Here is a 25,946-nt window from a genome sequence, read left to right as displayed (position 1 = left end):
AAGGGCGGTAAGATAACTAGCTCGAAGACTCTATTTAGCTTAAGAATCGATAAGAGAAGCGGAAAGACTCTATCTATAACTTCGAAAAGCGGAAAGACTCTACCTATAATCCTAAAATCTAAGGCGGCCGGAAAACCGATAGATACGACTATAGTACGAATCGCGTACTACTTAAGGAACGCTAATATTAACTTTATAAAGCTCGTAGAAAGAAACTTATTATAGCTCTACGGCCGAAGAATAAATCGGACGGCGAAGGTATATTTACTCTCGCTCTCTATATATTATCTATTAAAGAGAAAGTTATAATAAGAAACCTAATCTCTAGTTAAGCGAGTAATACGAGATTATCTAGAGATTCTAAAGTAGATATATAATAAATAGAAGCGATTCGTATATTTTCTTATATTAATTATTATAATAGAGCTAACGAGACGGTAGCGTTTTTACTACGTAAAATTATATATTACTAACGTACTACTAATTCTATTATCTCGATAGTCCTCTTTATTCGTCTAGTAAGAGAGATTATAAGGGACTTCTCTAATAATATTATCCGTATCGAAGTAACTATAATAAAGGCTCTTTAGATATTTATCGAGGCTTTCTTAGTATTATTATTTAAAGATTAGTACGAATTAGGACTTCTATTAATTAGTATAACTAATATAAGATATAGATACTAATCTATATACTATCTATATAAAGCGTATTACTATCTAGAGTAAAGATATATAACTTACTCGCCGTCTTAATCCTCGCTATACGACCAATTACTAGTAGCTATATTCCTACTCTAGTTAGAATCTAGTTAGTTAATATTCTAGTCGATATAGTAGACTACTTCTTTATTAGGGATTTTTCTAGATAGTTAAGTAAATTATTATATAGTACGAAGATAATTATAAAGAAAAGGGCTATAGTCGAAGATATACTATTCGCTATAGCTAATAGATTCGACGCGCCTAAGGAGTCTAGCCTAAGTTACTTATATAGATATAGAATATTATATACTACGAGTAGTATATACTTATCTTCCTCGAAGTTAAAATACCTATAGTAGGGGTTTAGTAGTTTAATTTTAATTACTAGAATTAAGTTAGTTTATAAGAACGTTAAGAAGAGTATAGAAGGCGTATATAGACTATAAGTAAGATTAGTTCGTCTACTACTAGTAAAGAGAAATTATTTCTCGAGCTAATCCGTACTATATCCCGTTTATCTAAAATAAGTTATAGACTATAAGATCTTATAATTAACTACCTCTATTACGAGAAAATATATCTAAGGAGATTTAGTAGAAGATTTAGTCTAGACTATTTATAGTAATCTATATTAGTACTAGTATCTAGTTTCTAGTAATTTATCTCTTACGCTATTCTTTAGAATAGTTTTAACGATACTAATATATCCTCTACTTCGAGGATCTTCTAAAATTAGTAGTAATTTTAGTAATACTATTATTAATATATTACGCTTATATCTCGCGAGCTACTATCTACTTAGCTTTCTAATACTTTAGCTAAAAGTCGACTTTAATTTAAGTTTAGTCGATCCTAATTAGAAACTTTATTCTCTTCTATCGAGAATCGAGATACGATTAGTTATTATAGTATATTCTCGATAATATCTTCTAGCTCGCTAATCCTTATAATAGCGATTAATAGTCCTCTACTATCGTTAGTACTAAAGTAGATTTACTTAATACTTAATTATATAGCGATATTTATAAGGTAAGAGATCTATTTATATTTATTAACTAATCTTTTTAGTTTATAACCTAAAGAGTAGCTCTCTTCTTCGACTCGACTATACGAAGGCGGGCGAACTTACTTTTATACGAAGCGCTTTAGGTATACTAAATATCGATATTCTCGAATCTCGACTACTTCTACGTCTAAGTTCGCCTTTATCTCTATATATACTACGCGAGTTATATCTTATTACTATTCTTAGAATATACCGTTACGCCCTTCGTTCTAGTTATTTATTTCTTTTATCTTCTATACTACTATACTTAGCCGATCTTTAAACTTCGCCGATCTTTATAGTATACTATACTTATAGTTAAGCGTTCTAGTAGTCTAAAGAGAATTAAGAGAAGATAGAAGAGTAATATTATAAGCTTAGATTTTATATTTAAGACGGACTTTATATACTCTATACTAAGGCGGTAGTATTTATTATAAGTATATATTTAATAGACTACGAAGTCGATAGAATATACTATTTATTATTACTCTTCTTAGTCTCTTTCTAGTTATTCTTAATTAAAGTTCCGTCTCTATTCGTTTCTTAATCGATCTTTATATACTTTTAAATCTCTTATATCTCTTCGAGTCTTTAAAGAATAGATTACTATAATAACTATTATATCGCGGATAATTATAATAAGAAGCCTAAGTATAAGTATAGTATACGCTATTCTAAGAGGAGTATAACTATCGAGAAGATCTATAATTATACTATATCGACTCGATATCTTTTAGAATCTAGATATACCGAAAGTACGGGTATATAACTTATCTATCCTTATCTAATTATATAATGTACGTAGAATTATAAGAGTCTAAGACTAAGTAGCTACCTATCTCTATATAAATAGAAGGTTAAGCTATTATATACTTCTTGATTATCTACCTATAGTATTTATAAAGTATTTAGAAGAACCTTATAAGATTAATAAGTACTAAATAGTACTCTTACGATTATACCTTTAATCGTATTTTTCTATAATAACTTATATTTATATTTTCGTACTATTTCGAGAAGGTAATAACTAGAGTATAATAATAATTACTATATTAATTCTATCTATAGAATAGATTCCTCTTATACTAGTACGTTTTCTAGTTAGCGTATAAGCTATTACTTTTCTATATATATTAAGCTATAATATTACCGGTATTTTTCTATTAAACTATCTACCTAAACGGGCTATTCGGCCTAAATAGGTACTACGGGTAGGGCTTAAATTTTAGAAACCCGCCCGCGGTACCCGTTAGGTTACGGAGTGCCTACCCGGCCTAACCCTTAGGGTAGCCCTAACGCGGGTAGGGTCGGGTTGACCCGCGCCACTGCGCAGCCTAATAATAAATACTTAAGAGTTTTAGTAACTCTTCTACTACTAAATTATATAATTAGAATTTCGACTCTTAATTAATAAATAATACTTTAATTTACTTAAAACATTATATATTAGTAGTAGATAGTCTAAGTATAGATTATATCGAAAAAAAAGAGAGATTTCTTAATAAATATTAAGCGATATAGATAGTTAAGATTTTCTTAATACCTATTATATAAAAAGTCTTGGTACTAATCGATAGGTACTATAGAGCAGGGTAGTAGGGCTTTCTAGTAGTACTATAAAATAAAAATTATTATATAGAAAAAGGTTTAAACCTAAGCGGTGAAGTACTACTAGATAGTTTGCTTTTAAATAGGGAATGAAGCCCCTACATACTAATTTGGCATCAAGTAAGAGGTCACCTCCAAAGCGCTTCAAGTTACCATAGTGGAGGTTCTTAGAGTTTGGCCTACCTCCGAGAGTTATGCTACTGTAAATTAGGTAACCATATTATAAAGACACCGGCTTTTGACTTCATATTCTTTAGACATTACCCCTGTCTCTTGTTGCTACATAAGATTATAGCTTTACGCAACAGGGAGTAATTGGCCCTACGCCATTGGTCGCCGACGAAGCATTGTCCGTTGAGTCAGCCCCCACTTGCAAAGTCGAGTCATACCTATGCTCCTTTAGTGTATCATTCAAGGACAGGGCTGTAGTTCTCATATTTCACTTACGCTGTGCTTTGGTTGAATTCCTGATTCGAAGGAGGCACATCCATCGTGGGGTTGTAATTGAAAAAGCCGTAGGGCTTCAGCGCCACTCGGACCGACTCGGCGGCTGGGCATTAGGTCAACTTATTTACTCCCGACGACAAAGCAGCATTGTTCACTTACGCATGATGGGAAAATCCTCCGGTCTCGGGTTGTGAGTGAAAGTGTACGAATGCCACAACACCACATCGTCGTTTTCAACGTTGTCGTTGCGAGCCACCCAGTTACGGATGCCGTCACAGCCATCCCCTTGGTTGGTGTAGTCTCCCGCCGGGAACAGTTCTCGGTCTTTATACTTCGTGACCCAGATCGGCGCGTCTGCAAAGTGGGATCGACGGTAGTGCCATGAGTCTTTGCTGGCAAGAAGGTTCTATTGGGATCAGTCTCAATCACAAGGGCCAACGGAGAGGGAGCGAGGAGAGCAACACTCACCTGAGAATTTATAGGAATCAGTTTATAAGCCACCGGGGCTAGAGAAACCGGGTTGATCCTGCCAGGGTTGGAGATCTTGAAGATTCGGGCCTTGTATGGGTCGGTGTTTTGTGAGCTCGATTTGGTGATTACAGTCTCCTTCGTCATGTAGCCAGTATTGTGAGGGTTAAGCGTCGAGTCAGGAGGCATTGGGACGCTATCAACATATGAGACAGTGTTGTTGTAGTAGCCGTCAACGGCTGGATCGATACGGAGATTGAAAATATGCTGATGATAGGGTGCGAGAACGCCACTGGCTACGCGGGAAGCGAAGGGCACTTTAGAAGTGTTGTCAGGGTCGATAGGCGTTGTCGACAGAATACCAGTTGCACCTGATGCGTTTCAGTCATCCTTCCAATTACCTGGGACCGATATACTCACGGGTCTCGTATTCGATTTCGCCGGACTGATCGAGGATGAAGTAGAAGATGTACTCGTAGTTGGCCACTATATCAGTGAATAGGTTTAGTCAACCCGAAGATAATGAATACCTGGCACTGGCTTACCTGTAATAATTGTCTGTAGCTGAAGCTGTCTCTTGCGGACAACAGAAGCTTTGCCGGTTCGGTGATTGGTGTGTTTCCATTGGATGCCGGCATCCACCTCGTGTCTGTGACCTATCAGCCGTCGCGGTCGAAGCCAGGTACAGCGGGTAGCTTACATGCAAATACAGTTCTTCTTCTCGACAACCTCTCCGTGGGCGTTAATGACGTGGCCAGAGAGGTAAGCAATCAGCCCGAGACAATCACATCCAACTGCAAATGGGTCAGTCATACAATGTACGATCGGAATATATGGCTTACGGGAGAGATCATTTGCCGTCATTCCGGCGCCCACGTTTCCAAGATCAAACGCACCCTTGCGATGGAGAGGGTCACGAGGGTCTCCATAGGGCACGAACATCTCGGCCAGGGAAATGCGGAAAAGCACCGGCCGTCCGTCAAAAGTTACGTCGTGAAGAAGCATTCCTTCTCTCCAGTTGAAACCTGCGGGTCTTAGCATCGACTATTAGAAAGTAAGTAATTTCTTTGACGCACCCACTCGGAACCTCCACTTCTCCCATTCAATCAGCCTCCCGGTGATCTTGAAGCTCGCTCCTTTGGGCTGAGTGACAACCAGGGGACGCATGGTAGTTCGGGCGGGCTTACTCTGCAGCGAGTGATCATATTCAGGCTCCTCGGGGTTGCCGACCTGGTCAATGTAGTCAATAATGTGGGCATCATATCGATCTACAGCTCACGTCGACTCACCTTACGAGGACCGGTGTGTCTGGATGTGATCGCTTCTGCACCAAGAGGCAGATGGCAAATCTTGGTCACTTTCATCTCCACCAGATCGACAATAGCCATGAAATCCAAAGGGAATGCATAATGGTTCGAGTCGGGCGAGTTATTCTTCGGGCTATTGTCATTGTCAGATTTGACATTCCAAAGCCCTTCGTTGACCATCTTGAGCTTACTTTCGAGTGTAGAAGAAGATCTGCGTGAGACGGCGGTTCTCGTTTGGGTCGTCCTTCCCGTAGTCCCAGGGATCGAGCACCACGACATTATCCCCGAGCTGAAGTCGCTCGAGCTCATTCTTCACTTGCGAATCCGCTAGGGCCACCTGGGCGGCCTCGTTCATCTCCACCCGGTCGACAGGCGCATACTGATTGCGGGGCATTTCCCTATGGTGGATAATCTTGCCATCCGTAACATCGACGATGCACTCAAAGAGTCTCGGAGTATATTTGATATAGTACATCCTGCGCAAATTAGCGAATACTACCTCGAACAGTCGATGTTGCCTACATGAAGATCCATCGATTGGGAGGCGAAATGGAACGTCCTGCGTGTTCTGCCTCGAGGTATTTTACCATCACTTTCTTTGGTGGCTCTTCCAGACCAGCGACTTTGAAGTGCAGCGCGACGTCGGGATACTGCTTTCGTATCATGCTTACGGCAAAACCGAGCTCATCCGCTGTGGCAGGGTCAAGAGGGTGGTGGACTGTGGAAACCATTGTGAATAGTGATATTGAAAGTCAGCCCGTAAAGATGAGAAGAGAGCGGTTTCGTGACACAAGTTGGAACGGAACTTTGGACCCTACTTCGAATCGCTTTATATTCAAGTCGTGATCGAACTTTGAGACTTTCAACAGCCGAGTTGGGTGAAACTCAGCCCAATCGCTCATTGGTGCATCAGCAGGGTGCGGAGGCCTCACTCGAAGGCTGGAGCACAGACTTCACCGTAGACATACTCATGCAGTAACTGCTACGCTTTACTCGGCCCCGTGCAGACGGGAAAAGACCGAAGCAGCCGCCACAAGATGTGCTATGCGAGCTCGGCTCGCTGTGGAAGGCACGCAGATGGCCCTCCGAGCTGGTCATAGATCAGCGGGAGGGACTGACCCTTGGATGGTGACAGCTATCGCTCTTCTCCTTCTCCGAGGGCGAGCAGTTGATCCAGACACGGAGAACTGCCAATTGGATCGCGGCGGCCCACACCCGGACCACCAGACAGCCCGACCAGTCAAAATGGGCAGAGCTCGCCTTACACGTAACTGACTCGGCCCCAACCTTATATAGACTCGGCCCACGATAAGCCTTCGGACAGACATCTCCTTACACCTCCTTGTGGCGACTTGTGAAGTTGATTCGACTGGGTGCTGTTCAGCGACATTGGGCCCCTGGCCCACCTTCCAAAGATATTCAACGTTCTTGCCTATTAAACACTAGTATTATTACATTGACATCCTCCTCATCTGACACCCTCGGACATCCTCCTCATCTGACACCCTCGGACTTTAAGAATACAAACACAATACCATTCCTGACATTCTGTTGGCGTTGATCGTTCCTTGTTTATCCTCACTTCTTGCCATTAGCGATAAGGCAAACGCCTTTTTTCGTCGCAGCAGGTTCGGGCGACGAATCCAGGGGACATGTGTCCTGGGTCACCAGGTTGTTACCAAGATCACAGATGCAGGAGTTAAAATCAGGAACCAGGATCTTAGCAGCTTGGCTCGATGCAAGGTAGAAGTCTCTTTCAACGCAATGCCGCATTTGTACCTTCTATTCGTGGCATTCTGGTCCGCAATAGAAGACTCTCAAGGTACCCAAAATACTCAACATCTTCTAACTACACAGACACATGCGAAATTCCTAGATCAAGAGTCTCAGAAGGACTATGGAGAACTGAAATAGAATCAGTTATGCGTCCATACACTAGCAGACACGTACCATTGACTTTAAAGCCTGAAGGAAACAGTTGTAAAATTCTGCATGTCAAAGGTCTGGATCACACGCCCAGCAAGACCAAGCAGCTACCTTCCACCTTCACAATCTGGCCGCCTCCAATTCTAACCCCACAACCACCTGTTGAACTTCTGCAATGCGGTGACAGGCTCCTTTTCGACATAGCCATCGTCCATGTCCAGTTCATGCCTACCCGCGTGGAGTGGAACTGCTTTGAGTGGAGACATTCTTGGACGCTTGATCAGCTTGTAGCCCACATATGTGACCAAGAAAAGACCGAAGGAAAAATAAGCGAAGATAAAGTTGGCAGTCGACCAGTTCCCTTTAGTGAAGACCGAAAACCCATTGGTGAAGAAGATAATCAGGTAAAAGAACAGTGAGACAATCGAATAATAATACTGATAACGCCGGAACCACGGCCGCTGGTCGTCCCGGATCCCCTGTGCCTTCTGCGCAAGTCGAAATCGGATGTAAGTGATGTGAAAGATGCTGTAAATCAGCAAGTTGCCGGAGCCAACAATGCTGGTAAGCCAGGTAAAGACGGTGAGCGACCCGTTGGAAGCTGACATGAAGGAGATCCAAGTAACAATCCAGACTGCGACAACACAAAAGGTTGGAACTCCTCGCCAGGTGAAGAGGAGGAACCTGGGGGTCTTACCGTCGACGGCTAATGCATACAAAGACCGGGTAGAGGCATAGAAAAGCTCCAGGGCGCACGACCAGGCTGAGGTTAGGAGCATCGCATTAATGATGTGAGGGAGGACCGGAATCTTCAGTCTGGTGATGCCAATCACGAACGGCGAAGCCCCAGCACCGGGCTTGCTAGAGCCGAGATTTGGGTCATCAGAGGGAACCATGATGCCAGCAGCAAGGACTCCCAGGATGTAGAACAATGCCAACCGATAGATCACACGTTTGAATACCGAGGGCATAACGCGGCGTGGAGCCCGGGCTTCGCCAGCACAAAGCGCGATGTAGTCAGGTCCACCAAAGGCAAAGGCAGCTTGGACGAACACGGACCAAAAGCCCAAGAAATGGCCTGAGTAGGAGATCGTTAGTGTCAAGCAAGGCCCGGAGAGTAACAGTACTTGCCCCAACTACCGGAAGCGATATACTCGTTGAAAGGCCCTGGATCTTTCCAGTATCGGAAGCCAAAGGCGTCGTGCTGAGGGTTTCCTCCTACCATCAGAATAACTGGCTACATCAGCACGTTGCTTGATTTGCAAGACCAAAGGTCGACTTACATGTCATCAAGAGCAAGCCCAGAATGAGTATTATCTTAAAGAGCGAGAAGTAGAATTCGCCTTCGCCGTAAATCCGCACCCCGAAAATGTTGAGGGCGACCAAAGAAGTTGACACAATCGCCACGTAAAGTGCTGTTCAAAGTCAGTGATCGAAGTGGTGCCGCGGCGTTGCTTGAAGTACCATTGTTCACGGACACAGTCCAGAAATTGAATATCGCGGCCACAGCGGCCACTTCACCAGCTGCAGAGAGTGCATTGGTGACGGTATATAGCCAACCCAAGGCGAAACCCCATGCATCGTCGAGGAAAGCGTGTGCAAAGACCACAAAGGAGCTGTCAATTGGGAGCCAGACGACCATCTCACCGACTGCATTGAATGTTGACCAAACAAGCAAGGCATAAATACTGTAGCTACGTGAAGTATCAGCATGCTACATCCTTGGTCTTGGTCAGCGAAGGACTCACCCTAGAAATAACCCCAAAGGACCAGCCCGGGCGAGAGCAGAGCCTGATCCGACAAACAGACCGGTTCCAATGGCACCAGAGAAGGCCATCAATTGGATGTGTCGTGGCCTTAGGTGTCGCAATGTCTGCTTGGTCCCTGTGACAGGCACCATGCTGGCTTCGAGCTGACCCGTGGCTTCTGAAATGTTGGTTTCTTCCAAGCTCATCTTTGGGAAAGACGGCTCAGGAGCATTGCGCGCCTTTTCTTCGCCCTTAGAGACCGACATGCTTATTTTATTGGATTCTTTCGGTAATACTTGTGCTTGAGAGAGTGAGATATGTATGTATATGTGCATATATATAGAGACTCTGGGTCAGATGTTGACACTCAGCGAGATATGGTGTCAATCAACTGGCGTCCTGGGTAGGTTGAAAGGGCGTTCTTAAATGCCCACGACCGGGAATGATAGCGGAGGTGGCCAATACGGGCGTGCGTGCGCCAGTCAACCAGGATCAAGATAAAGTTTTGTTTCAAACCCGCATTTCGGGTGCCTGCCACCCTCGCTTTGCGGGGGTTCATGACTCGGCCCTGGACACTAATGATAAGAACACGGAGGGAGATTTTTGCTCCTATCGATGCATTACAAGCAAGTTGCACAAATCCGGAGGTCGGTGATTTTTGGAGAAATACAGAAAACTCAACATTTCTCAACAAACTGAATTATAACAACGTTGGGATGAAAGGTAGGAAACCACAATGGAGAATTGGGAACGAAGAAGACCAATGATCCTAATGGTCGGAAGTCAGTATTACCCCTCGGCCATGATGACTTGCGGGACGGCCACCAAGAGACAGGATGAGGCCGTCGACCATTGGATTCTTTTGAGGGAAAATGCTGCTACCACCGATCTTTCTGCATGAAAATGGAGGATGCGTCTCATGAATTCTATCAGAGGGAGATAATCAAAGACTGTACAACACCCAATGCCGCGTGCACCAGCTCTTGTTCACAGAATGATGCTTCGCTACTGGCGGTCAAGAAGACCGACTCTTACCATAACTTCGTTCCATAAACAGTCATTGCATTCTCAGCTGGCACTCTGATTCCGCACCTTAGGTCATAAGCACGTCATTTAGCCCAAGGACATCAGTATCGTCATTCAAAGATGTCTAAATTGGCTTCCGAAGGGCGTACCCAAGGTCGAACAGGAATGTAACTCGGAAGGCTACACGATTTGGGTCGGTGGTGAGTTTACTGGACGCAAGAGGGGATGTCCTGCACAATTGTTCTACTCGCTAAGAACAATGTTTGAATGAAATACGCTATATATTGTCCTAGTGATGAATGTTGCCTTGCGGGCTTGCGCCTGGGGCTCACAGCGCCTGCCTATCAATGAAGAGCATTTTGAGCTTGACATGCACAACAGTGGAGTTTTGGTGCACATGCCTAGGAGAGCCGCAAAGCGACCTAATGTGCTACATAGCCACAGTTTACACGAGCAATTGGAGTTGGGGGAACATTTGAGAATATGCCGACAGATTTCTCACTGATGTCTATGGTGTGGTGCTATATAAACCATTACTCCGCTCAGCTGCACTGGAACTGGCCCCTTATCTGTCAGCTTGACAGCACGCGCAGCTTCAGCATACCATCCCACTTCGCCTATTACGGGATTGGAACGGCTGCAGACTTTGCGAACGCCGCCAGTCATGTCGGATTTACAATATGAAGACCTACCAGTTCAGAATGTGGACCACACGATCCGAAACTTTCTTCCTGCATGCGCAATCTTCTCCCATCGAGGCCTTTACCCCGGGCCATGGATGGTCCACCCCACATCACGTGCTAGCGTTAATGGGTCCAGTCAATCACGAACGCCAACGTCGACGACTAGATAGGGTTTCGTGTTCCACCGAAAGTAATGATATCAATTTTTGCTGGCGGTAGAAAGATCGGCTTACTATTGCAAAGCCCATCCATCAGCCATTGATGTGTAAAATTTGTGGCGAGTCACCATTTTGACAGCAAGGTCCGTTGCAATCGTTCCAATTTTCGTCCACAATTCGCGCTGGCTGTCCAAGTCGGAGCTCATTGTTACTTGGAATTCAAGTAGAGAGCTCGTAGAAAGAAATAGCATGCATAGGCCCTGCGCTTCGAACTACAGCCGTGGATTAAGCTTCTTTCCGGTGTTGAAGCGGGCAAGTGAGCCATCCGCAGTAAGCCTCGCCACATGTTGAAGCCCGATCTCTTTGACAGAATTTACGCCCACCATCGTCATGGTGTCGAAGAACTCATCGTAAAGGAGTTTCAGCGCCAGCGAGACGCCCTCGTCGCCGTTATACTGTTGGTTCACGTTAGAAGGTGGCATGGTCGCGGGAGCCGTTGCCACTTACCCCTAAGCCCCAGAGGGCGATACGGCCGACAAAGCAGAAGTCGGCCCCGAGAGCGAGTGCTTTGAAGATATCCGTACCGCGTCGAATGCCACCATCAAAATGGACAGGAATCCGTCCCGCCACGGCGGCGACCACCCCCGGAAGTGCGTCGAGGGTGGATGATATGCCATCCAATTGGCGACCGCCGTGGTTCGAGACGATGATGCCGTCCGCTCCTGCTTTAACTGCGAGGTCTGCGTCCTCTGGGTCCATGACTTGCCATAGTCAGTATAAAGCTCTGGTGCGGCGCAAGAAAGAAGCCTTGTGCTCACTGCCTTTCAACCACACCTCCATTTTGGTATGTTGTTTGAACCATCGAACCTTCTCCCAAGTCAATCCACGGTCTGGAAACATCAGCTGCGGCCTATCGAAGTGTTCGGACATCATACCATAGGCCATCCGGGGATTTTTGCCCGCAGCGCGGAAGTCGACCTCGGGGGGGATATTGGGAACAGTCATCCCTTCCGGGATTGAAAAGTTGTTCTTGTACTCATTCAAGCGGCGTCCAAGAATAGGCAGGTCGCAAGTGACCCAGAGTGCCTTTGCTCCGGCCGCTGGACATCAGCACATCAGTCGGGGGCATCTGGATTCATCACACGTTTGCGGTTACCTTCTGCTTTCTGAATCGTGTACAGGTTTGCTCCGGCATCCTCCACGACACTCAGCTGCATGGCATAGGGAATACCAGAGTGCTTGCCCTGCTGGATCACATCTTCGATTGAAGAATTTGCCCAGCTGGACAAACACATGGGAACTCCTCTTTTGGCAGCGGCTCTAGAAACACCCAGTTCTCTATGGGGATGCGCAACCCCGTGAAGGCCGGTAGGAGAAAATCCCAGCGGCATGGAAGTCTTGATACCAACACGTCAGCAATGTTTGTGTACTCGTTGTGGCGCAAACCTTGACGCCCCAGCACTCCGACGATGGGTCAACACGCCGAACATCCTTCATAACCCGGGGCAGAAGGCGATATCGGTCAAAGGCAGCACAATTATCCTTTGTCCTGCATTGCGGTCAGAAACAGTGATGGCCTTTCCGCGAAACTAAGATTGCATGTTGCAAGTGGTACTCACGTAATCATATCCATAGCCCCGCCTGCAATATACTCACTGGTGGTCTTGGACGTCCGTTTGTTGCAGAACTCAATGAGATCTGCGATGCAATAGACATTATGATCTAGTGAATCCGGCCGTCCTGCCATGGCTATTGGCAATCCGGCTTCTTGGGAATGAACGGTATGTACACAAGAGCCCTATTCCGTGACAGGTCGAAGGTGAAGTTCGTTTGCCGGTCAGCTCTGGAATTATTTCAATGGTGGTCAACACATCTCTGGTTGTGTCTCTAGGCGGCCGTCAAGAATATGTTACACCTCAGGTTGAAGAAGGCAGCAGGAAAGGCCGAGTCAATCTGTAAGGCGTAAATGGGTTTTTAACAAGGCACCCAGAGAACGATACAACTTAGGCGAAGGCTTAGCCTATAGTAAGGAACTGTAGGAGCTGAGGGCCGAGTCAGTGTGGGAACCTTTTTGAGGTAACTTTTGGGAGGTGTTGAGCGACGAATCTTGTTGACTTTCTGCCCTTGAACGATGGTGGGGCGAGGGGACCCTCCATGAGCTGAGTCACAAAACAATGGGTCGCTTGCGGGATCCGCCCAACCCTGTCTGGGCTTGTGTGGGGAAGTTGCTGATAACGACAAGGGCCATCAAAGAAACCTCGTATGCCTACGGAGTACACCGATTCGTTCTTTGGCATTCGAATGCCCTAATACCTATGTAAGTCTAGTGATAAGGATCGGAGATACTTTTGTTTCGTACGTATAGCAGCCAGTCTCTCCTCCACTTCTAGGTAGTCAATCAACCTCTCTTCTCATTGCTACAACCACAGATAAGTCCGAATCCAGATTAGGCCATTATTGGAATCCATAACAGACATGCATTATTGAACTATCTCAGTGGCCAAAACCAAAGGCAATTATCATGGTCTCAGGATAAAACAGCACTAAGGAGTTATCGTAGAGCTCTGTGGCTAAGGATAGAGTGGGCCAGAGACGTGCGATCATCGATTAGGTCAATGGTGGTCTTCGCTCGTTGACCCTTCAGCTCTTATGATGATAGATGTGATAATGGTGGTGGTGATGATGATGGACGAGATGCGTTACATGAGGCACTGCCGGATCAATATATGATTGCTCAAGTGTGAGCTGTTCGGTTCCCGTGTAGGTAGGAGGATTCAATGTCTGTGAAGGAGGAACCTGGTGTGCAAATCCTGTGAAGATGGCGCTGTGACCTTGGGAAGATGGGAGGCTTGACGAAGAGCCCGTCTCCATCGGAAGGGCCATTGAGGGCTGAAAATGACTGTCTGTGACATCTGTGGACATGTCGCTTCTTGGAATCTCGTGGGACAGCAAACCCCCAAGGGGCTGACTTGACAAGTCGTCCAATTCCAGATTGACTGTCGCTGGAAAGTCGAGATTGAAAGTGTCGTTGTCCGCATAAGACGTCTGCTCGTCAACGACCCAACCGCAGTCACTGGCAGAGAACATTTCGGACGGGGAGGTGATTGAGAGAGAAAGATCGCAAAAGTCATCGGCCGTCATAGACACTGGGCCAATATTAGACGCTATCGGTGCTTCGACGTCTTCACTTTCTGGCTGCGATGCTGCACTCTGGGATGAGCGACTAAGGTACCGCCAGCGATTCCTGCAGGTTAATGGAGGGCGTCCAGGAAGTCCCTTTGATATGGCCGACCAGCGGTGGCCATACTTGGTGACCTGATCAGCCAGATATTTGTCCTCGGCGGAAGTCCAATTCGACAAACGGTCTCGGACGTTAGGGGAAAGGATGTCCTTGTATCGCTTGGCCACCTGGTCATCCTTCCTCCCGTCTAACAACAATGCTATCAAGTGTTAACAGCGAACTCTACGGGGACATGTCACCCACCGATCTGCTTCCAAGAAGGGCCGAGTTGCTGGTAGGCATCGAGAATGATGCGATCCTCGTCTTTTGTCCAGCGACCTTTGCGTAGTGATGGGTCCAAAGAATGAAACCATCGTTTTCGACAATCTGACACTGCGTCAGCAAGCTGCGACCCCGTTGAAATGCCGCGACGTACCTCCATTACTCCTGCCTGGCAGATGCGAAGAGATTTGAGTCCATCTACTTTCTGATGGGCGCCCTCGCTTGTGGCCATAGATCGAGATGAGGGATTTCAGCAGCTCGTCCTCTGTATGAGTCCATGGTCTTCTTCGGGAGGTCGGCGAGGACATGTCGAGACGTCGCACGATGAGTGAATGCTCAGAGGCAAGTTAGCGACTGTCGAGTTGCGGGAAATCAATCATGCATGCTAGAGCTCTATCGTCTCGGCTACTGAAGCTGCTTTAGCCGACGGCTTTCTGATAAGGATGGGCTTAGGCAGCCAATTAAAGGGGAGATTCGTACAGGGATCGTCTGGCCCCTCCTAGTGATCGGCAAGCGAGGGCAGCCCCAGGAGTGGTCCAGGTGAGTCCACTCGATGTTCCCACTCTGGGTGTTAGTGTGCATAAGAGGCCGAGATCGTGCCTCTCCGGTTTTTCTTCCCCTCCGAGTCCGCCAGGCTGAGGCGTTCGGATGCCCCTTTTCAGGACTAGAGTTTGTACAGAGCCGTGTCATCATGGCGGTCGGGGCCTGCCTGACTCGGCCCCTTGCCGGATGCCTCTGCGCGACAAGCTACGACACGCAGCTGTACCTCAAAAAGCGAAACAACAGCCTTGTCTTGCTACTTTATTGTTCACAGACAAAGAGGCACCTCCCGACGTTTGAGGCCTTTTCGTCATTACTAACCCGAATTTGATTCAGTCTTCAACTCAACATGGGTGACAGCGAGGTCTTGCTTATCTTGCTGCACTGGACACCTCCAGAAGCGTTCGTCCGGATGCTGTCACAGCGCAGCCCCGGCATTCGTGTGATCGTGCACACGACCTCGATGAGCGATACAGAAGTCCCCAAAGAAATCACCGACGAGACGTGGGCATCTGTTACCGCGCTCCTGACTTGGAAGCTGCTTCCAACAAAGGAACAAGCTCCAAACCTTCGATACGTCCAACTCCTGAGTGCCGGCGCGAATCAAATTTTTGGCAAACCCATCTTCGAAGACACTGATATCGATTTTTGCACTGCCAACGGCGTGCATCCGTAAGGCCTCCTCAACACAAGGATCCTTTCTTGGCTAACCTCTCAGACCTCAAATCGCCGAATGGGTTTTCGCAACCTTCCTCGGCTTCCAACATCATCGTGAGTAGGGTTCCCCCTTTAGCTTTGGAGACTGTCTAACCGCCACGCATAGTTGCGGAGCACTATGATAACCAGAAGCTGGGCAAGTGGGTTGATCCGTGAGTATTTCGTACTGTGCACTTGGACGCACGAACGTCCCCATGTTCTGACAGGCAGCAGTGAGTCGGACGAAGATGTTGAAGACGCTGTCGGTCTGCGAGTGTAAGTATCTTTCCTGTCAAGATCAATTAAAATCCCAGCATGATACTGATCTTCGGTGCAGAGGAATCCTGGGCTATGGCTGCATTGGCCGTCAAGTTGCTAGAGTAGCAAAAGCCTTTGGCATGGAGAGTTATGCCTTCACTCTACACGAACGTCCAACTGCTGAGTCGAGAAAAGATGACTCTTTTACCGAACCTGCTATGGGCGACCCTCAGGGAGACTTCCCGTCGAAGTGGTTCTCTGGTACCAAGCAGCTGAATGATTTCCTCGACTCGGATCTAGATCTCCTCGTCATCACCCTACCACTCACGCCGTTGACCAAGCACATGATTTCGGCCGAGCAATTCACGATTCTCAGTAAAAAGAGGACTTTTCTCAGCAACGCAGGTAGAGGGGCCATCGTCCACACTGAGGACTTGATCGAGGCGCTTCAACAGGGAAAAATAAGAGGCGCAGCGCTTGATGTCACGGATCCCGAGCCATTGCCTCAGGACCATCCGCTGTGGAAGGCCCCCAACGTCACTATTACACCGCATTGCAGCGGCAACTCAAATCACTATAACGAACGAGTTCTGAAAATTCTTGCATACAACCTGGAGCGAAAAGCTCAAGGGAAGACAGTCGTCAACAAGGTAGATAGACGCCTGAGATACTGACAGCACTCCAAGATATCTACTCTGCGACCCTTCTTATGGTTATCGATTCCACTATCCCTCCGCAGACTATATTATATTGTTAGGGGATAAAAGAACATAGACTTATACTTGCCATGAAACTTAATGCCAGTATCTACACTTACAGCCTTGGACCTGGATTCGCAGAGAGCGTCTTCGCCACGTCCTGTGCTGTCCTTAACCCACTTTCGAGCGCTCCATCAACAAAGCCTCGCCAACCATCAGCCCAGTCAGCGCTCGCGAAAAAGACATTTCCATGTGGCTTCTGGAGCTCCTGAAGGTACCTCGTCATCGAATGATTGCCCCAGCAACTCCACAAGCCCTTGGCCAAAGGGTCATTCATCCAATCGTGCGTGAGATATCCTTCGACCTCAGCATCAGGACGTAGATCCTTCTTGAACTCCTCGATAATATGCTTACTGTTTCGCGGATCCTGCAAGCGATCATTATACCCAAAACCAATGCAGTAAGTGCCACTCGGTCCCGAAGGGCTTGTGCCGTTGTGGTCCGAGAAGGCGAATGAAAACGAGGATGTCGAGTAGCCGTCACACGATGCATACCATCCCGGTTCCGTTTTGGCGAGTTTGAAGTGGATCTTGGCGCCTTTGTTGATATGCCCTTTCTCGATTGCCTTCACCTTCAAGGGACTCAGCGGTGGTGAAAACTTGACATCACCCAAGCAGTTCAGTGGAACAGTGCAGACAATCGCTTTCGCCCTTAATGAACGCCCGTCCTTGGATTTCACCTCCACGCCAGAACGGAAGTCTTGAACTATCTCTGAGATGACCGTGTTGAGAAGAATGTCGCATTTTGCGTCGTCGAAAATAGATCGAGCAAAGGATGTCATACCACCCTTGCCCAATTTGTAAATGCCTGCAAGCTCGAAAACCTGGGCCATGTTGTGACCTCCAAGCGCGTACCAGCGGAGGGCTTCGACGAATCCAATGTCTGTGCTGGGTGCGCTGCCAAACGTGTTGACTGCACTCTCAAAGTAGCCTTTGTGGAGTTTAGGAAGGTCAAGCTGGTCAAGGCGCTGCCGCACCGTGAGGTGGTCGTACTTCTTCCAGGGCGCCGGCTCCCGGAAAGGGTCATGTGGATATGGCATGAGCTCATAGCTGGAGAGCCCATCGATGGTGAAGAACTCTTTGGCGACGGCTTGAATTACCTCCGCCTGAGTAGGGCCATCGATTTCTTGCACCTCGCCCTCTGCCGTCTTATAGTATGTCTTCACCGCTCCGATGGTACCGGCCGACGACTTGAGATTTTTATGAAGATTGTATCTGTGCAACTCGGCGTAGAGGTGTGGTTGATTCCAATGGACCTTGGCATCTTAGACTCTGCAGTGTTTAAATTCAAAAGAAGGTCTCGTACCCATGTTCCACCCATTTCAAAGTCCTCTCCAAATGCTTGCGCTGTCCAGGTCCGGCCGCCAATGCGATCTCGTCCTTCGACAATCAAAACACTCAACCCATAGTGACGGACAAGTTCTCGAGCAGCCCGTAACCCAGTGAATCCGGCTCCAACGATTATCACATCGTAGCTGGGTTTGATGTTGGCGGTGCTGGAGATCACTGCTTTTGTGGGAAGTCCTGTGGTGATACCGCTTTTCGTCCAAAGATATCCTTCGCGTGACCTCGACATGTTGAAAAAAGGCGCCGCAATACTTCAAACAGCAGGGTGGTGTGTCGGCTGAGGGATGACTTACAGTTGAAGGTAAATAAACGTAGGAACAATGATCACCACCCTCGGCTTGAATGTAGATCAAGGGAGAACTTACGTCTGCTCATTTGTACCTGCAAGAGTGAAGGGCGGAATGTACCCCGCGATGTTGAAATTCCTAATTGGGGCAATTTGTTCGCAGACAGTGATAAAAGTCTGAGATAAATAACCTGACCCCAGACGGCCTTGGAGTTTCCCCAGACGCCCCAAGTTTTACTCAGTCACTGTTGGCCCAACATGGTATTGGAAGTCAAGCCTAAGACCAAGAAGTTCAAGGCCCAGAACATCCCAGGAGTGCCGGACCATGTGTACTTCAGTGAGTGATGACACCGCAGGCTCCGGATCCACCCCATTCGTCCAGAAGAAAAGGCAACCACTGACTCGGCACAGCCGACTTTCTTGGAAGTCGTGACGAGAGTGTTCCCAACCCAATAACCGGTTCTTGGTTTCGCATCGAGCGAGGACCTCCATCTACGCCGCCCAAGTACGAATACGACGAGGTCGGTGTTGTCATTGAAGGTAATCTCCCCGGCGAACTGTTGGATTTCGGATAAACACTGACTGTCTGTAGGCACAATCACCCTGGAGGATGAAAGCGGAACTAAAGAGACCGTTACAAAGGGGGACATCTTCGTAATTCACCGAGGTAGCACCGTTGCTTTTTCGTCAAACGATTATGGAATTGCATTCAAGTGCGGGTCTAGATTGCCAGCTAGGTTGTAATATGGAGTTCTTTGAGACATAGCAACCTCCGACGAAAGCGCAGCACAGTTGATACTGTAGGAAGTAGGGGCGCAGAAGGACACGCGTTTATCCAAGGGGTGTCTTGATTTTCTCCACGGCATTTGTTGATCAACCAATCGCACTTTTTGGCCAAAATAGGCATGGCTCGACTCCAGCGGCGCTACTGTTCCGCTCCCCCCGGAACCCTGTGTGCGGGGGCATGCCGGAGATAGCGTTCCCAGCAAGTCGGCGAACCGGCAGCTGGTGTCCTGATTGTTCTGTGAGGAACATGCCTTCAATTCTCACCGCATTTTGTTCCCAATGCTGGCATAGACATCCCCCTCCAGAGGGATTGTTCCAAACTGCGGATGTACAGCGTGTTGATTCAACAGTTAAAGGAACTGACATTGCCAGTGAGTGTTGCAGATAAAAGATGGCAGGGAACGCAACCATGCTGAGGCTGGGACATTCGACTGTAGCTCTTGTTCATTTTGCTATCAGCTGTAAGACGCCCCCTATGATGCCAGCCGCAGACGGTTGAGAGCCTTCGGGAATCGGAATGTCAACCGAGTTTTCTCTTTATGTTGGTTTGAAATTTTTGAATCGCACACAAGCTCTGACTGCTAAGACTAGGCGTATACTTGAAGAACACCCTTGAAATCCGTTGTTATCGAGCACGACATGAAGAGAAATCGAAGTCGCACTTCTTGCTGTCGCCTGCTACCGACCTCTCTCGCTAGCCTCTCAGGACTACGGCTCGGCACCCCTCTGGCATGCGAGCATCTTGACAAGGCCGCTTGAGACTCCCACACAGGTATGTCAAGACGTCCAGATCGAATGATGATTCCCTTTGCAAGCGTGGCGTGCAGGCTTCGAGGAGGTGGACGTGCTTTTCAAAAAAGGTCAGAGGGAAGACAAATATGTTGCGCAGATGGTGAAAAGGATATCGATGCGGCAGTTACCTATCATGGCTACTGCATCCTCGGGAAGTGATAACTTTCATACAATCCCAAAGCACAACAGAAAGTCATAAAACAAATGGCACGTTTTCCAGACGGCTCTTCCACAGCGCTCGTATGAACAAGCAGTGTTGCAAGAACTTTTGGTAGTAAAGCTAGTAAGAACATCGTTCGATGATAGCACCGATGTAGCAGAAGCAAGGGTGACTTTTCGCTTATCATTCGTACTGCCATCACTGGCTCAATTTCGCCGCCTTGACGAGATAGGCGATAAGACAGGAAAGACCCTCCTTCGGCTGAAGTCACAATCGCCAACTCGAAACCAATCGAACATGTTCCCCGGGCTTAGCCACCTCCACCGAATCCCCGCCCAAGATAGTCGATAATTTTACCCCATAAACGAAACCACCCACCGTGTCATCCGCCTTGCCTTCCTCTTTCCATTTGCCGTCATACGGCAGTCATCGCCAACGACCATGCAGGATATGTGGCCTGATTCATTTCGCAACGCAGTTTCTTCAAGCCATGACTTTATGTGCTAAACTCTGTTTGCTTTTGTGAGCCATGCCAGCAGCGGGAAAGACCGCCAAATCCAGATCTGGTTGCAGTACATGCAAACAACGAAGAGTAGGTGCCTCAAACTGCACCTTTCTGGACGTGCTTACTCAAGATTTAGGTCAAATGTGACGAAGGCAAGCCATCTTGCAGGCAGTGTACTCTCAAAGGTCTAGAGTGTCCCGGATACGCGACAAGGTGGAAATGGTCGAGCAAACATGAACGGCACTGGCGCTCAAGTCTTCAACCTCAACCTGCTCCTGTTCCAGACAAGAAGAGAGCCTCATCCGTTGTTTCTGGTGGAAATCCAGAGATAGCGACCTCACCACGACGTCGTCATGACGAGGCGCCAGGCGATAACGACAATCATGACAAGCCCAACACCGAGACCACTAATATTGAACCCCCTGTTCCCACTGATGCTTTCAGTCAGTGGGCAGAACAAGCATCGTTGCAGGAGCAGGAAGAAAACGTGTCGCTGCCTGCAGTGCAGTTTCCAAGCCCCCAAGACAGCTCTACTCAGCAATCGCCGACAGCATCTCGCCGACCATCCCTCGCATTGGGTCGATATTCATGGCAACCCCTGGACACCATACTCAGCAACACCCAGATTCAGGTTGATCTCTTCACGCAGGATATATGCAAGTCTCTGTCAGCATTTGACTCAACAAACAATCCGTTCAGAATGGTAGCCATGTCGCGAGCGCGAGAGTCGCTGCTATTCTTTTCCTTATGCCGCTATATTACCGCGGCTTTCCTGAACTCTGGTGCTGTGGACACCGCAGCCACTCTAGCAGTACAAAATGCGCAGGCCGAAATATTGTATCGATTGCACAACGAGATTGCCCAATTGAAGAGACCGACGAGAACAAAAATCGAGGATGTCCTGATGGCTATTATCATGTTCGGTCTCACGACGAATTGGGACGGTTCCAACAATCCGAGTATCTTTCATTACAATGCAGCAATGCAGTTGTACCAACAAGCATATGGAGGCAGCTGGCCGTATGCACCTTATAGCGAGTATCAGCAATTCTTCGTCCATGCGTTGGTATATTGGTGGATGGGTCTTGCATTTGTCACAGACACCACCAAAGAATGTCTACTGGAACCTCCACCTTCCCAGCATGATGTTGCTAATCATAGCGAAACTAACATGCCGGAAAAGAGAATCCCTCACCCACTGGCTGGGGTATCGCCTGAGGCGCAACGGGTCCTAGGGCAGGTGGGTTTGTTGATCCATGCACAAAGGCTAAGGTGCCGACGTAAGCCCTTTACCAGTATGAACCAACTTCAAAAGGAATACGAGGCACTACAACAAGCACACAGTCTAGAGGAGGAAGCATTGTCTCTGGAGATGCCAAGAGCGGATGATTTTGTTGACGTCGGTGATACGGAGACTCCTATACAACACCTCATCAACATCGCGGAAGTTTATCGACTCGCGGCTCTTATTCTACTATATCGATCATTTCCAGATCTCCTCGACAGCAGACTAGGATTCCAAGAAGACCAACATCAAATCACTGAATCCGCCGACGAGCGAAGATTGCTGTGGGTGACTGCGCTTGCCACTCACGCACTCAACATCCTCTGCCAAAATGGACGGCGATCGGGAACTCGCAGTATCGAGCAAATTCTGTTGATCATCATTGCTGGGGAGTTGCAGAAGCGGACATATTCCCAACATTTTGAACTGACCGAAGGGAGCGGTAGTTCAAGCTCGGGGCCCTTGATATCAGGCTTCGATCCACTATCGCCCCTTTCCACAAGCCCTTCAGATCAACCCATGGCTTTGAACAACCTATCAGGCTATGAAGCCGAGAAAAACAGTATCGAGAGATCAGTTTTGGACTCAGCCGAGACGAATTGTATCATGAAATCTCGCAACGCAGTTCTTGAGCGCCTGCAAGCCATCCGCCAAGTCTTGCCCTACCGTTCAATTGAAATTGTGGAAGAGCTTGTGCTTAAAACCTGGGAGGCTGGTGATGATGGTAATCCTAATGTCTTCTGGATGGATATCATGATTGACAATGACTGGAAGATTCTGTTGGTGTAGGCTATGTCTTGGAGTCCAAGGAGCAGGAGTATCATTACCATTAGCTATTTCGCAATCAAGCGGCCATCTTGACGAGTAAAACTTGGTGCAATCTTAGCCGCTCATGTTCCACCACTGTATGTCTTGGCTAAATATATCCTGTAGCATTCCGTTGCTAAAATTGTCCGCCGGTAAGCAAAAGACTTCTGTGTCCCTTGACGCCTCGATATTCGTGGCTGTTGTTGTGCTGCCAGGTTCATCGCTTGGAGTAGGCAAGGATCCGAACGTTACGGGGTGGTAGTGCTCTTGATTCCTGCTTCGCTGAAATTCGGTACCATAATCATTAACGTTCGAAGGAATTGACTTTGTGGCAGGGTTTGCTATTTTTGCCGCTGAAATGGTAGGTCTCAAGATGGGAGGTGCCACTGGATGACCGGCAGCCTCACTAACTTCCTCTGATATTTCAATTGTCGCTACTTGGTTGTCCGCCGTACTGTCATGCGGCAAGAGACTTGAGTCGAACAAAGACTTTCTGAGATCTGAGGATGGCTCATTGCTGGCTGCTGCGGTTGAATGTCGGGTGTAATCGAGAAGTTCCAGCATTGCATTTGTGTCGATGCGTATAGTTTGAGACGGCTCCCAAGGTGAGTCTCTGTCCCTGCCTCCGAATGCGTGCTGCACGAGCAAATCAAGCTCCTGCTTCTGTCGGTTGTATAATAAGTCAGTTATGCTTGGGCAAATTCATGGCTGGACAGTCAGGCGGATCTTACAATTTTGGCACACCAAGGCCACACCTGCGCCTCTTGATCCACGAAAGCCCTGCATGTTTCGAAATGATCGTGGGCGGACCTTCTGATTTCGTCATTCTGTGAGCGACAGTAAAACAGCAGGGCACTGGCAGCCACTCCGGCAACGTAACCCAGGAATGGATCAAAAATATCGAATGCTTTCTCGTGGGCCATGGTGAGTAGACGTGCAACCCAAGTTGAATGCAATAATACAGACTCCGATGACGCTCTCCAGAAGGTATTTGGCATCTTCAAATTCGAGGATTGCGATCGTGAACTTAGTAAGAAAGGGTGGTTGATAATGATGAACATTGCGTCGTAGGTAAATTGGAATAGCAGCCATGGACCCCAATATGATCTTTCACGTTCCAGTGCCTCGGGTGACCATTGGAAAAATCGTCGAGAGTCCCACCGATGGGGTTTCGGAAATTCAGTTTCCAGTTCATGCATGTACGAAACGATCAAAGTATAGTAGGAATCTGGGGCCCACGGAGCTCTCTCTGTGTCAGAAGCACTGAGCAGGATATAGTTCCTCGCCTCCTTCCAGAAAGCTGTGAGATATACAGTGTAATTCCAGATTCCGAGATCTTTCGTGTCGCTGTTGTTATCGTCGCTTTGAGGTAGAGGGGCTTCATCAGGTAGTAAAGGTGGTTCCAATGCCAGCGGGCGCCGTGCACTGTCCCCAACACTGAGGCAATAACGAAGGTTCTCCAGTCCACCTTTCATTGATATTGTCCGCTGGTTGTGGAAGCCATAAAGTTGCTCAAGGATGTAAAAGCTCCAGAACAGCCGTTTCCCGGCTTGGTTGGCACGTCTGGCCTGCGGCCCGGGTTCAGTTCCGCGTAGATCGAGTCCGGCCGAACTAAGCAGATCCCGGCCAAGGTTCAAGTAAAGCGAGGCGAGAGCCATGTCTCTTGCTGTGATAAGTGGTCAGCGGTTGCTGCTGTTTCAAGGAGCAATCTATTCCAAGTACTTATGAAGCTAGCCCAGCTCAGTAGACAGAGGCTTTGTAATGTGCTCAAACTAACCGCAGCGTTCGCAATCGTTAGCATTACACGTTTTCGCGCGGCATCCCGAAACTGTTGGGACATCTTGGCCCGACGTCTTTCGAAGTAAGGATTGGCCGAGAATTGTGTGGTAAGAATTAAAGTTGACAACACGAGATCTTCGGACTGCTGATGAAGAATTGCAAGTTCTCCTTCGTCAAAGATCCAAAGAGGCTGCCTATGACAGTGCCGCCGATAAAGAAGTGGCACTTCCTCTAGGCAATCGAGAGGCGGGAATGTACTAGAGAACAGTTAATTCTTCGGCTCACTGGCGGCCGCACGAGTAAGTTTCGTATTGGACTTACCCATCGCCCACAGTGCTCGCTTCTTCAGCGTCCACGAATGGTGTTACAGAATGATCGCTCCGGTCTCCCTGAGTTTCAGATCCCGCACGATTGGATACCAGGTTGAACGCAGGATGACTATCTTGTGATCTGTGTGCCAATTAGTTATGAAATAATGTAAGACCACAGGAAAGATATGCCAACCCGGCTCGAGATACCATCCATTGCATGGCATCTTCAAGTTGTGACATTCGACGTTCCTAGTGTAGTTAGATATAGGAATAAACGCCTAGTTCAAATGAAAGCTAAACGTACCAAATCTCTGCTTGAGCCTGCGCCTGATTCCCTCGAACTTCCAGGGGTAGACCAGCTCTGGCCTGCGGAATATACGCAGGGCTGATTCAGGCGCGTGCAATTGGAGCACGCAGGCCTCTGTCCTGGACACCTCGTCTTCTTCCGCCTAAACGCAGGACTCAGCACTATGCCGGTATCCACAAAGAGTCAATGGCGCGCCTTACCTGCAGTTTTCGCATGCTTGTTGAACGCGCTTGATAATTTTGAAGACTGGAGAAGACATTGAACGAGACAGTAGGTTCAGCGGTCAAGGCTTCATGTAGTGGTGGTACCCATGACAGAGCTCAGAGTCAACTGGTTTCATCAACCAATGAACCCGTGACGATAACTTGAGGATCGGATATCCAAACCTGGACTGGTAGCAACAAGGTCAGTTGGTTATCTCCAACTTGGAAGATGATAACGGTGAAAGTCACCTGCCCGGCTATGCGGCACCGGGCACCCCTCGCACCCTAAAACCCGAGGTGGGCCCTTTTCCTCAGCCACACAAAAATCGAAACTCCAACTAGCTTCAATTAGTAATCGGTCACGTGGAGCCGGAAAAGTCTTCCGTCGCTGCTTTTTGCAGCGGGTAAAGCAGCGGGACGCGGATCGTGAATAACCCTCAACGCCTCGCGTGAAGAAGTCCCATCCGACCAAACCAATACCAGACAAATGGCAAATAGTAAA

The 25,946-nt window shown here is 47.7% G+C and overlaps 10 protein-coding genes across 10 annotated transcripts; 4 read left to right on the top strand and 6 right to left on the bottom strand.

Annotated features, from left to right (window-relative positions):
* Window positions 1-3,803: 3,803 nt before the first annotated feature.
* On the bottom strand, window positions 3,804-6,313 carry HMPREF1120_01510 (primary-amine oxidase; the record flags this gene model as incomplete). Its single annotated transcript, XM_009155529.1, has 11 exons — window positions 3,804-3,910; window positions 3,967-4,213; window positions 4,276-4,646; window positions 4,696-4,761; window positions 4,821-4,924; window positions 4,976-5,069; window positions 5,118-5,300; window positions 5,352-5,487; window positions 5,565-5,715; window positions 5,774-6,058; window positions 6,105-6,313. The coding sequence occupies 11 exons, from the start codon at window positions 6,311-6,313 to the stop codon at window positions 3,804-3,806; spliced, it is 1,953 nt and encodes a 650-aa protein (XP_009153777.1).
* Window positions 6,314-7,651: 1,338 nt separating this feature from the next.
* HMPREF1120_01509 (AAT family amino acid transporter) lies at window positions 7,652-9,522 on the bottom strand (the record flags this gene model as incomplete). The annotated part of the gene is made up of 5 exons (XM_009155528.1): window positions 7,652-8,586; window positions 8,631-8,741; window positions 8,792-8,923; window positions 8,973-9,202; window positions 9,257-9,522. 5 exons carry the CDS (start codon window positions 9,520-9,522, stop codon window positions 7,652-7,654), a joined length of 1,674 nt encoding a protein of 557 aa, XP_009153776.1.
* Window positions 9,523-11,395: 1,873 nt separating this feature from the next.
* HMPREF1120_01508 (glycolate oxidase) lies at window positions 11,396-12,870 on the bottom strand (the record flags this gene model as incomplete). Its single annotated transcript, XM_009155527.1, has 7 exons — window positions 11,396-11,578; window positions 11,631-11,884; window positions 11,942-12,013; window positions 12,059-12,223; window positions 12,280-12,520; window positions 12,570-12,672; window positions 12,743-12,870. The coding sequence occupies 7 exons, from the start codon at window positions 12,868-12,870 to the stop codon at window positions 11,396-11,398; spliced, it is 1,146 nt and encodes a 381-aa protein (XP_009153775.1).
* An 893-nt stretch (window positions 12,871-13,763) lies between these two features.
* HMPREF1120_01507 (myb-like DNA-binding protein BAS1) lies at window positions 13,764-14,933 on the bottom strand (the record flags this gene model as incomplete). The annotated part of the gene is made up of 3 exons (XM_009155526.1): window positions 13,764-14,563; window positions 14,608-14,730; window positions 14,780-14,933. 3 exons carry the CDS (start codon window positions 14,931-14,933, stop codon window positions 13,764-13,766), a joined length of 1,077 nt encoding a protein of 358 aa, XP_009153774.1.
* Window positions 14,934-15,260: 327 nt separating this feature from the next.
* Window positions 15,261-16,938, top strand: HMPREF1120_01506 (D-3-phosphoglycerate dehydrogenase). The gene is made up of 5 exons (XM_009155525.1): window positions 15,261-15,837; window positions 15,884-15,936; window positions 15,989-16,034; window positions 16,096-16,137; window positions 16,199-16,938. Exons 1-5 carry the CDS (start codon window positions 15,515-15,517, stop codon window positions 16,791-16,793), a joined length of 1,059 nt encoding a protein of 352 aa, XP_009153773.1. The 5' UTR covers window positions 15,261-15,514; the 3' UTR covers window positions 16,794-16,938.
* HMPREF1120_01505 (flavin containing amine oxidase) lies at window positions 16,933-18,452 on the bottom strand (the record flags this gene model as incomplete). The annotated part of the gene is made up of 2 exons (XM_009155524.1): window positions 16,933-18,132; window positions 18,183-18,452. 2 exons carry the CDS (start codon window positions 18,450-18,452, stop codon window positions 16,933-16,935), a joined length of 1,470 nt encoding a protein of 489 aa, XP_009153772.1.
* A 315-nt stretch (window positions 18,453-18,767) lies between these two features.
* On the top strand, window positions 18,768-19,084 carry HMPREF1120_01504 (uncharacterized protein; the record flags this gene model as incomplete). Its single annotated transcript, XM_009155523.1, has 2 exons — window positions 18,768-18,846; window positions 18,921-19,084. The coding sequence occupies 2 exons, from the start codon at window positions 18,768-18,770 to the stop codon at window positions 19,082-19,084; spliced, it is 243 nt and encodes an 80-aa protein (XP_009153771.1).
* Window positions 19,085-19,494: 410 nt separating this feature from the next.
* On the top strand, window positions 19,495-20,388 carry HMPREF1120_01503 (uncharacterized protein). The gene is made up of 3 exons (XM_009155522.1): window positions 19,495-19,666; window positions 19,733-19,756; window positions 19,887-20,388. Exons 1-3 carry the CDS (start codon window positions 19,543-19,545, stop codon window positions 19,991-19,993), a joined length of 255 nt encoding a protein of 84 aa, XP_009153770.1. The 5' UTR covers window positions 19,495-19,542; the 3' UTR covers window positions 19,994-20,388.
* A 257-nt stretch (window positions 20,389-20,645) lies between these two features.
* Window positions 20,646-22,996, top strand: HMPREF1120_01502 (uncharacterized protein). The gene is made up of 2 exons (XM_009155521.1): window positions 20,646-20,839; window positions 20,889-22,996. The coding sequence occupies exons 1-2, from the start codon at window positions 20,777-20,779 to the stop codon at window positions 22,824-22,826; spliced, it is 2,001 nt and encodes a 666-aa protein (XP_009153769.1). The 5' UTR covers window positions 20,646-20,776; the 3' UTR covers window positions 22,827-22,996.
* HMPREF1120_01501 (uncharacterized protein) lies at window positions 22,920-25,456 on the bottom strand (the record flags this gene model as incomplete). Its single annotated transcript, XM_009155520.1, has 6 exons — window positions 22,920-23,507; window positions 23,576-24,510; window positions 24,567-24,852; window positions 24,956-25,065; window positions 25,239-25,383; window positions 25,442-25,456. The coding sequence occupies 6 exons, from the start codon at window positions 25,454-25,456 to the stop codon at window positions 22,920-22,922; spliced, it is 2,079 nt and encodes a 692-aa protein (XP_009153768.1).
* Window positions 25,457-25,946: the final 490 nt, after the last annotated feature.

Source organism: Exophiala dermatitidis (assembly GCF_000230625.1).
Source record: "Exophiala dermatitidis NIH/UT8656 unplaced genomic scaffold supercont1.1, whole genome shotgun sequence".
NCBI lineage: Eukaryota > Fungi > Ascomycota > Eurotiomycetes > Chaetothyriales > Herpotrichiellaceae > Exophiala > Exophiala dermatitidis.
This window is presented reverse-complemented; position numbering and strand designations above follow the sequence as displayed.